Source organism: Nipponia nippon, unplaced genomic scaffold (assembly GCF_047370975.1).
Source record: "Nipponia nippon isolate SJK-2023a ecotype South Korea unplaced genomic scaffold, ASM4737097v1 scaffold_5, whole genome shotgun sequence".
NCBI classification, from domain to species: domain Eukaryota; kingdom Metazoa; phylum Chordata; class Aves; order Pelecaniformes; family Threskiornithidae; genus Nipponia; species Nipponia nippon.
Genome location: NW_028262369.1, coordinates 57,371,762 through 57,381,430, shown reverse-complemented (window position 1 = coordinate 57,381,430; position 9,669 = coordinate 57,371,762). Strand labels below are relative to the sequence as shown.

General features: G+C 63.4%; 2 protein-coding genes across 5 annotated transcripts; both read right to left on the bottom strand.

The window, feature by feature from the left end:
• Positions 1-77: 77 nt before the first annotated feature.
• On the bottom strand, positions 78-6,110 carry LOC148052236 (maestro heat-like repeat-containing protein family member 7). 4 transcript variants are annotated; one of them, XM_087731065.1, is made up of 14 exons: positions 5,684-6,110; positions 5,420-5,569; positions 5,080-5,234; positions 4,579-4,726; positions 4,125-4,312; positions 3,898-4,035; positions 3,319-3,433; positions 2,724-2,861; positions 2,296-2,472; positions 2,009-2,164; positions 1,592-1,693; positions 1,078-1,180; positions 720-779; positions 78-407 (listed from the first exon to the last, which is right to left on the bottom strand). In XM_087731065.1, the coding sequence occupies exons 1-14, from the start codon at positions 5,984-5,986 to the stop codon at positions 208-210; spliced, it is 2,133 nt and encodes a 710-aa protein (XP_087587191.1). In that variant the 5' UTR covers positions 5,987-6,110; the 3' UTR covers positions 78-207. The 4 variants fall into 4 exon arrangements, with proteins under 4 accessions (XP_087587191.1, XP_087587189.1, XP_087587190.1 ...); XM_087731063.1 differs by having other exon boundaries at positions 5,420-6,110; XM_087731064.1 differs by lacking the exon at positions 1,592-1,693 and having other exon boundaries at positions 5,420-6,110.
• A 183-nt stretch (positions 6,111-6,293) lies between these two features.
• Positions 6,294-9,663, bottom strand: LOC148052235 (maestro heat-like repeat-containing protein family member 6). The gene is made up of 8 exons (XM_087731083.1): positions 9,534-9,663; positions 9,270-9,419; positions 8,930-9,084; positions 8,429-8,576; positions 7,975-8,162; positions 7,748-7,885; positions 7,496-7,553; positions 6,294-7,153 (listed from the first exon to the last, which is right to left on the bottom strand). Exons 2-8 carry the CDS (start codon positions 9,354-9,356, stop codon positions 7,130-7,132), a joined length of 798 nt encoding a protein of 265 aa, XP_087587209.1. The 5' UTR covers positions 9,357-9,419; positions 9,534-9,663; the 3' UTR covers positions 6,294-7,129.
• Between the last annotated feature and the right edge of the window lie 6 nt (positions 9,664-9,669).

The following is a 9,669-nucleotide window of genomic DNA, read 5'->3' as shown; positions in this document are numbered from 1 at the left end:
CAGGGGCTGGTGGGGACACTGCCTCCTGTCTCTCTGGCCGCAGGTTGGGGCTGGGGGTGCCCAGTGGATGGAGCATGGCTGGAGCCCGGCCGTGGGGCACAGCCCCAGGGCTCTTAGAGAAGAGCTGTCCTGTGGGCAGGGAGAGGCCAGGAGCCACCCAGCCTTCCCCGCAGGCTCAGGTGGCTCCAGCACACGGAGCTCCCGGGATCAGCTCTGTGCAGAGCTCCAGCAGCACAGCCAGCCATTGCCCCGGAGAGAAGGCCGCCTCCTCCACGCCCTGCGGAGCTGGTCTTGCAGCAGCCTGAATCTGGAGGAAGGCATTCTCTCTGCAGCTCTGAGCAGGAATATGGTTTGAGCTGCCAGGTTTGAGACGGAGAGGCTGATATCATTTGTCATGCCTTGAAGGGCTGGAACAGAGAGGAACAGAGCCAAGGTCAGAACCTGGATCTGCGGGGACCCCAGAAACCCCTCCTGCCAGGACCGCCCCACACAGCTCTTCCCATGGCCAGGAGGGAGCAGGGGCCAACGGGATCAGCTGGAAGGTGCTGGCCACGAATACCCCACGTGCCCCTGAAATCTCTGCTCGGCTCTGCCCACGCTGCCCCTCGTGCGTGCAGGGAGCACAGCCCTCCCCAGCCGGGGCAGGGATTGCAGCTCCCTGCTCAGGGTCTTTCTTCCTCCCCGCCAGTCCCCGCTGACACCCCGCTGCCCTCACTCACCCTTGTAGATGATCTGGAGCTTCTCCTCCCGCTGACCCCTCATGTGCCGCCCAGCGAGCCCTAGGCACACACAGCCCATCACAAATCCTGCTAGCCTCAGCAGCACAGCTTCCCCACATCAGCCCAGCTACACGCTTTCCTCCCCTTGGCAGGGCTCAGGCTGGGGCGTTCCCCGAGCGTGACGCCCAAGGGCAGGGGGTGGGAGAGGGTGGCAGGGAGCCCCGTGGGCGCCCTGGCCCTGCATCGGGCAGTCGGGGCTCCACAGCCACTGGGCCGATTCCTGCTGCCGGTGCCACAGCCGGGGCTGGGGCCAAGCTGCAGTGGGGCAGGGACGGACCGCCGGGGGCTTGTGGCTCACCAATGAACCTGACGGCCGCCTCTCGGATGGACTCCTGTGGGCTGTCCAGGTACAGCAGGCACTGCTGCAGGTACTCGTCTGCTCTGCTGCTGTACTCTGTCAGCTGGAGAGAGCACAAGGGGACGGAGGGAAGGGTTGGTGCAGACTCTTCCCCCTGCACCCAGGACTGGCCTCCCCTGCCAGGACACCCACGACGCCCAGCCAGCAGCCGGCTGGTGCTGGGGTTTGGAGGGAGCAGAGGGCTGGCTGCTCCCCGGGGAGCTGCGGTGCCACCCTGGCGCCAAAGCCCAGCTGGGCTGGGGCTCCGTTGGCACCCCCAGGCTCAGGGAGGGAGAGGAGCCTGGAGAAGAGCCCGTGGGGCCACATGCCCGAGGGAAGGGAGCGTGTGTGGGGTGCAGGCTGGCAGCGATGGGCTGCAGCAGCGGGGAGGGGCACAGCTGCCAGCCCCACACGCTGGGCATTGGGGGCAGGGGGCTTGTCTGGGCTGGGCCTGGTGCTTCGGGGTCGTCCTCACCAGGCACTCGCCAACCGCCCATGTCTGCTCCCTCTCCAGCAGCTGCCTGAGCTTCCTCTTGTTCAGGAACTCGGTAGCTCGAAGCAGGGTTTCCCGAGAGGCCTGCAGAGCAGCAGAGACTGGGGGATGGCACCGCTGCCCAGGGCACGGGACCTACATCCCCTGCACATGGGCAAGGCTCAGGGCCTTTCCTGGCCACTGGTGGGAAGATGCGGCAGCTGGGGACTGCGTCTGTCGGTGGGTTCGGTGCCTGGGCAGAGGAGTGGGTCAACCCCCATCTCGGGCACCTGGTGCTGCCAGGGCAGCAGGACAGAGGTCCCCCAGGGCTGCTGCTCTGTAGCCAAGGCCATGAGGAGGCTGGGCAGGAAGCAGCGGAGCCACCTCCCGCGGGGACACCAGCAGGTCAGAAATCCTCACCTCTGCCACATGCTGGTTCTCATCATGCAAGTGGCAGAGCAGTGGGAGGAGGCTCTGGTGCACACGCGTCTTCAGTGGCTCTTTTCCCGCTTCCTCTACAGACTCCATCACACCTTGGAAGAGGTACATGGAGAGCAGCTGCACATAGTCGACATCCTGGTGGAAAGGAAGAGCAAGACCTCAGCACCGGCTGCTCCAGGCCCACCTGGCCACGGGTCTGAAAATCCACAGGGCACAAAGTTCCCTGGCAGCACCCAGCGCCCGTGGTGAGGGGCACAAAGCCTTACGTTGTCAAAGTGCGGCCGGAGCCTCTCAGCCAGCTGCAGAGCGATGGGGCTGGCAATTGGGATGTCTCCGTCCAGGAGCACCTTGCTGACCACATAGAGGGTCATCTCGACCACCTCCCCGTCCGCATCCTGCAGCAGCTCTATGAGACTTGGCAGCAGGAACTGCATTCTTTTGGCCTGTGTGGAACACAATGCTGTGTTGGGAAGCCATAAAAGGCTTGCACTGCCAAAACAGCTCCGGCAGTTTGACCCCACGCTGCTGCCTCGGGGCCCAGAAGCCAAAGGCCTGCCCCAAAGGACTCGGGCAGGTGAACGGGGAGGCAGGAGAGCTGGGAGCAGCTGCCATAGCTCCCAAAGCCCAGCCAAGTCCAAGCTACTGTGTTACCCAGCACCCCTTACCCAGCCCCAGCTGGCTGCCCCCTTCTCACCATGAAGTGTCTCTTGCAGAGCGCGATGAGGCCTCTGAGCACCAGGCGACGCATCACTCTGCACTCACTCTGCAGGTACCTTGGGACGAGCTTCAGGATGCCGTTAGCCCATCCCCTTATGTCAGGGCAGGCCAGGAGCTGAAACACACAGAGCAGTGACAGGGGTGCCTGGCCGGCAGGACGCTAGCAACCGCGCAGGGCTGGGTCCAGCCAGCAGCACAGGGCGTGGGCACCGTCCCAGGCAGCCGAGTCCAAAGGCAGCAGCGGCTGCAGAGAGCCCCTGGGCTCCCTGCCCCACGCTGCGGGGCACATGGCGCAGGTCGCTCGCCCGCTCCGCAGTGCCTCCCAGCTCTCAGCAGCCTCTGACTCCTCGGCCTTCGAGGAGCCATGATGGAAGAGCGAGAGCTGGCGCTAGGGTGGCACGAAACACAGGTGGGGACAAGCGTCACCCCAGCAGCGAGCGGCCAAGGGCACGCAGCGGAGCCCACCCTCTGCCCCAGCTCCGCCGACTGGGGCTCCCCCCCGCCGCTGCGGCTACCAGAGGGCAGAGTGGTGGGAGGCAGCTCAGCGAGGCAGCGCTCGCCATCACGCTCACCTCGACAAGGAACGCCATGGCCGGGACCTCCCAGCGCGGCTCCTTCCTGCTGAGCAGCTCGACCAGGTAGTGTGCAATCCAGTAACGCAATGTCCTCGAGATGCCGCGTATCTCTCTGGCAGGGGGAAGAAGGCACCATCGACCCTGAGCAAGGCGGGCAAACCTCTCTCGGCACTGGCTCACACAGGCCTTGTCTTTCCCCACCACCCCTCACCAGCAGGCTCCTTTTGGGGAGGAGACTGGAAACACACCCTTCCTGCCCCGAAGCCTTCCCTTTCCTGCCCACAGGGGACTCATGTCCCCCAGGCTCTGTCGCTGGCCCTCAGTGCATCCTGCCCTGCCCCAGCCAGCTGCCCTGGGTGGGGCTGCCTGCAGACAGACGCCCCGCTCTGTGCCGTCAGCCCAGGCCCCACGGGAGGGGCCGCTGGTGCTTTGGGAGGTGGCTGCTCCTGCGCACCCACCTCTCCCAGGCTTTTCCAGTCTGCTGAGCCATCATCCTTCGGTGACAAGTCCCTCTCACCCACGACCCCGTCTGCAGTACAGAAATGGCGGGGGGAGCGGGGAGAAGGGGGCTCTCACCTGGCCAGCAGACCCATTGCGCAGTGGTGGACCTCAGCGTTGAGGAGTGTGTCCCAGCCACGCTTACGTTCGACGTCAAACACCACCTCCTCATACTCAAGACGGCAGAGCAGTGCCTTCACAGTCAGCACTGCAAATCTGTGTGCAGAGCAAAGCCCAGGTCACGCTGGGAGCCCCGGCCCCAGCTCCGGGGCCATGGGACGGATGGGAAGACTGGGATGGAGCACCTGTTGGGGTTGGTGGGAAGGCAGCCTTCCTGCCGGCATCGCCTCCAGAAGGTATCGACCTCCTCTGGCATCTGCTCTGTGCTGGAGAAAACTTGGAAGAGTAGAGCCAGGAAGAGGCGTGGGAAATGCGCCTTCAGCCTCTGTGGGCACCTGGGCGCCCGGAGCATCTCCCACAGCACCCTGGTTGCCTGCAGAAAACAAAACACCCGGAGACAGCACTCAGTGCCGAGATGGCCCCGTGGCAGGGCCTGAGCGTGGGAGGGCGAGGCTCAGGCGCTGCCCTGGGCCACAGGAGATGCAGGGGGAGCACCCGGCCTGGCTGCCCCTGAACCTGCCCCTAAGCGGGGTTTCCAGCCCACTGCGTGAGGCAGGGAGATGCAGTGGCGGGGGAGGATGGAGAGCCGCCCAGAGAGGCGACCCTGGGGATGAGCAAAGGCCTGGTCCAGAAACTCACGGCCAGGGCAAAGACGTCCTTTTTGTCCCCATCGGAGGTGAACGTGCTGTGCAGCGGCCAGTCCCCCAGCACGCAGAGCAGCTCCAGCAGCACCTTCTCTGCAGTCCTGCTCGTGGAGACCATCGCCCTCCACATGGTCGCAGCAGCTCTGCAGGCCCAGAGCTCTGTGTCAGTGGGGGTCTCGGCCACAGTGCTGTGGCCTGGGCAACCCCGGGGGCCCGGGCTGGCCACCGGCCCTGCCTCTGCCCACTGCCCCTCACCGGCAGCACCCAGCAGGCCTGCCCCTGCAGGCAGCAGGCGGCCGAGCATCGGTGCCTTGAGCGGCAGGAAGGGAGCATGGCAGTGGGCTCAGGGACTGACACGCCAGGGCTGGGAAATGGAGGGGCCGGAGGGGCCTGAAAATCTCTGTCTGGCTGGCAGCCCACATGGGACGGGCTCTACAGGCTGGTGGGCTCTACAGGCTGGTGAGCCCTGAGCCCTCAAGGCAGGTGGGCCGCGTACCTGTCGCATGATGGGGCACAGTGCAGGAGGGTCACCACCACATCATGGGGGTGCGTGTGGGTCAGCTCCAGAAGAGTGTTGTCCAGCCTGTGCTTGGCAGACACATCCGCGTTGGACGTGAGCCACTGGTAGATGCACCTCACGATGCTTGGCACCTGGAGGAGACACGGATGAGAGTTGTAGTGCTGCCAGAGCGAGCCATTTCCCCAGCTTCCCCCGAGAAGTGCTTCCCTTCCCACCACACTGTGCTGGCCTAAGAGGCTGTCGGGGGCCCAGCGGACCCGGCTTCAGGGGGCACACGATCCCCAGGGGGCTCGAGCCCCGGCCACAGGCTACTTACATGCTTCAAATTGGAGGCATCGTTTTCCACCAGCACATCCAGCATGGCAGCACAAGCCTCCGCATCATAGGAGCCAGAGTCTGCCATGCCCTCGACGGCCGCGATGGTGGTGTCTTCACGCACGGCGGGCTTGAGGGATTCCCAAAACACCTGCAGGAGAAGGAAGGGCAGGGAAGAGAGGGATGTCACATCGAGTGCCCCGACGGCAGCGCTTGGCTGAGCAGCGACAGCAGGCCCAGCCCAGGCGGGGATGGCTGCGGGTACCTGTGCAATGCTGTGGAAGAGGGCACGGGAGTCTTTCTGCTCCTGCTCCTCTTCTGGCAGGTCCCAGTCTGGATCGGGCAAAGACCAAGCGCAGGCAGAGCTGAGGGGCTGCGGCAGAGGCTGGAGAACACAGCCGAGCCCCGCGCTCCCCAGACAGGGCCAGCCCCGGGACAGGGGCTGGTGGGGACACTGCCTCCTGTCTCTCTGGCCGCAGGTTGGGGCTGGGGGTGCCCAGTGGATGGAGCATGGCTGGAGCCCGGCCGTGGGGCACAGCCCCAGGGCTCTTTCCCTGGGGATGTCCATGGGGGATGGGATGGGGCCAAGCCGGCTGCAGCCACTAGCCCTGTGGCCCAGCTCAGCCACTCACCCGCCTGCAGCGGCTGGATCTCCTCCACCTCATCAGGCTGCCATGTTGGGCCAGCCCCAGTGCCTTTCTCCTTCTCCTCCTCCTCCCCCTCCCCCACCATCCAGGCCAGCCTGGGCACGCTGGGGGTCTCTCCGCCATCCCGCTGAGGCCTGGCCTCGAGGGCTCCTGTCGCAGGGATGGGAGATGCCTCGGAAAAGCGACGCGGACGCGGGTCTGCAGGGAACGACGGGGCTGCGCAGGGGCTCCTCGCAGCCCTTCTCCGTCCCGTCCTGTCCCGTCGCGTCCTCCGCGCACTGTGGGGTGGCCACGTCACCGCCAGCGCTCATGTCACGGCGGGTCGCAAAGGGCCCTGTGACACACTGCCACGTGCCATCCAATTGGCAGTGCCCGTATCACGGTGGGTCACAAAGGGCCCTGTGCCCTGCTGACACATGCCTGTCCCCTGGGCCTCCCGCTGCCCTGTCCCCTCAGTGCGTCCCGCCAGCATGTCCTCAGGGCCTCTCGCCATCTCATCCCCTTGGGGCCTCCCAGCAGCCCAGTTTTCAGGGCCACCCATCGGCAGCGCCTTGTTACAGGGCCACCGAGCCTTGGGCAAGAAGGACCTCCAGGTCTGCCTCGCAGCACAAAAACCCTTTTTGCTCTCACTAAAACAAATTTATTATTATGGCATTAGTAATTTTTCTATACATATTATCAATAATAGTTGTTCAGCGAGAGCAATGCGATTGAAGAGGCTTCATTCGTGTTCATTTTGAACATCTTGGTTTAATGCTCTGTGACACAGCGATGCGCAGGTCCGGTTCTGGGGTCAGTGTATTTGGGTACTTGGTTTAATGGCCGCCGTCACTGGAAAAGAGACCTCCAGCGGACACGAAGCTCCAAATGCGAGAGGGGCATTGTTGGCAGTGCTTGCTGCATCCTGATGGACCCCCTGTGTTTCTCAGTCCCACCTTCTCAATTCTGCAAAGGGTTTTGCTGAAAGGTGGCCAGGAAATTTCCTCCGTCCCGGATGTCGCTCAGTTGTTCTTGCAAAGAAATCAGGAGGTCTTGGTGCCTCTTTCTATTCTTGACAAGTGGCTTCAAAACCCTCTGAAACTCTTTGTCTGGGAGATCGCAAAGCAGGTTAGAAAATTCTGTCTCCAAGTTTTAGCAGCATACAGAGGGAGAGCTTTTACGCATGACATGGCAGCAAAACCATTTGATGGAAATGTTTCCGAAGATCTGCTTTCAAAATGCCCTCTCCCCAGCATGGTTCCCTCCCAAAAGCAGTTATGTTCTCGCTCCTTGGCCACACGTCACCTTCACCTTGAAGGGACAGATTAAGAGCGTTTATTTTTCTGAAAATATCTGTTGGGTAGTGTACTCCTGACAGACCCTTGTGCTCACAGAAGCAGCCAGCAAATCTGGAAGATGTGTCTTTTTGTGCAAGAAAATGCACAACTCACCTTCACGTGCGACAGCTCTTTCAAGTGCTTTGCCATGAGATGACCAGCCAGCAAGCCTCTGCGTGGCACAAAAGATTTTCGCGGTCACCCCCCATCTCATGACCACGTATTGTAAAGACTCCACGGTTTAAAGGTCTTGTTTTTATAAAAACAAAAGTCCCTCTCACCCACGACCCGTCTGCAGGAGCCGGGTGGGGGGCCCCGTCTGCAGTACAGAAATGGCGGGGGGAGCGGGGAGAAGGGGGCTCTCACCTGGCCAGCAGACCCATTGCGCAGTGGTGGACCTCAGCGTTGAGGAGTGTGTCCCAGCCACGCTTACGTTCGACGTCAAACACCACCTCCTCATACTCAAGATGGCAGAGCAGTGCCGTCGCGGTCAGCACTGCAAATCTGTGTGCAGAGCAAAGCCCAGGTCACGCTGGGAGCCCCGGCCCCAGCTCCGGGGCCATGGGACGGATGGGAAGACTGGGATGGAGCACCTGTTGGGGTTGGTGGGAAGGCAGCCTTCCTGCCGGCATCGCCTCCAGAAGGTATCGACCTCCTCTGGCATCTGCTCTGTGCTGGAGAAAATTTGGAAGAGTAGAGCCAGGAAGAGGCGTGGGAAATGCGCCTTCAGCCTCTGTGGGCACCTGGGCGCCCGGAGCATCTCCCACAGCACCCTGGTTGCCTGCAGAAAACAAAACACCCGGAGACAGCACTCAGTGCCGAGATGGCCCCGTGGCAGGGCCTGAGCGTGGGAGGGCGAGGCTCAGGCGCTGCCCTGGGCCACGGGAGATGCAGGGGGAGCACCCGGCCTGGCTGCCCCTGAACCTGCCCCTAAGCGGGGTTTCCAGCCCACTGCGTGAGGCAGGGAGATGCAGTGGCGGGGGAGGATGGAGAGCCGCCCAGAGAGGCGACCCTGGGGATGAGCAAAGGCCTGGTCCAGAAACTCACGGCCAGGGCAAAGACGTCCTTTTTGTCCCCATCGGAGGTGAACGTGCTGTGCAGCGGCCAGTCCCCCAGCACGCAGAGCAGCTCCAGCAGCACCTTCTCTGCAGTCCTGCTCGTGGAGACCATCGCCCTCCACATGGTCGCAGCAGCTCTGCAGGCCCAGAGCTCTGTGTCAGTGGGGGTCTCGGCCACAGTGCTGTGGCCTGGGCAACCCCGGGGGCCCGGGCTGGCCACCGGCCCTGCCTCTGCCCACTGCCCCTCACCGGCAGCACCCAGCAGGCCTGCCCCTGCAGGCAGCAGGCGGCCGAGCATCGGTGCCTTGAGCGGCAGGAAGGGAGCATGGCAGTGGGCTCAGGGACTGACACGCCAGGGCTGGGAAATGGAGGGGCCGGAGGGGCCTGAAAATCTCTGTCTGGCTGGCAGCCCACATGGGACGGGCTCTACAGGCTGGTGGGCTCTACAGGCTGGTGAGCCCTGAGCCCTCAAGGCAGGTGGGCCGCGTACCTGTCGCATGATGGGGCACAGTGCAGGAGGGTCACCACCACATCATGGGGGTGCGTGTGGGTCAGCTCCAGAAGAGTGTTGTCCAGCCTGTGCTTGGCAGACACATCCGCGTTGGACGTGAGCCACTGGTAGATGCACCTCACGATGCTTGGCACCTGGAGGAGACACGGATGAGAGTTGTAGTGCTGCCAGAGCGAGCCATTTCCCCAGCTTCCCCCGAGAAGTGCTTCCCTTCCCACCACACTGTGCTGGCCTAAGAGGCTGTCGGGGGCCCAGCGGACCCGGCTTCAGGGGGCACACGATCCCCAGGGGGCTCGAGCCCCGGCCACAGGCTACTTACATGCTTCAAATTGGAGGCATCGTTTTCCACCAGCACATCCAGCATGGCAGCACAAGCCTCCGCATCATAGGAGCCAGAGTCTGCCATGCCCTCGACGGCCGCGATGGTGGTGTCTTCACGCACGGCGGGCTTGAGGGATTCCCAAAACACCTGCAGGAGAAGGAAGGGCAGGGAAGAGAGGGATGTCACATCGAGTGCCCCGACGGCAGCGCTTGGCTGAGCAGCGACAGCAGGCCCAGCCCAGGCGGGGATGGCTGCGGGTACCTGTGCAATGCTGTGGAAGAGGGCACGGGAGTCTTTCTGCTCCTGCTCCTCTTCTGGCAGGTCCCAGTCTGGATCGGGCAAAGACCAAGCGCAGGCAGAGCTGAGGGGCTGCGGCAGAGGCTGGAGAACACAGCCG

What these genes read in the sequence shown, in the direction of transcription:
- LOC148052236 (XM_087731063.1), bottom strand. Translation starts at nt 5,986, where the DNA reads ATGGACATCCCCAGGGAAAGAGCCCTGGGGCTGTGCCCCACGGCCGGG. An exon ending in CTTCCCACCAACCCCAACAG is followed by an intron (nt 4,036 to 4,124) that starts GTGCTCCATCCC and finishes CTCTGCACACAG; the next exon opens with ATTTGCAGTGCTGACTGTGA. An exon ending in CCATGGCGTTCCTTGTCGAG is followed by an intron (nt 2,862 to 3,318) that starts GTGAGCGTGATG and finishes TGTGTGTTTCAG; the next exon opens with CTCCTGGCCTGCCCTGACAT.
- LOC148052235 (XM_087731083.1), bottom strand. Translation starts at nt 9,356, where the DNA reads ATGGCAGACTCTGGCTCCTATGATGCGGAGGCTTGTGCTGCCATGCTG. An exon ending in TGTGCCCCATCATGCGACAG is followed by an intron (nt 8,577 to 8,929) that starts GTACGCGGCCCA and finishes CTGGGCCTGCAG; the next exon opens with AGCTGCTGCGACCATGTGGA. An exon ending in GCAATGGGTCTGCTGGCCAG is followed by an intron (nt 7,554 to 7,747) that starts GTGAGAGCCCCC and finishes TGTGCCACGCAG; the next exon opens with AGGCTTGCTGGCTGGTCATC.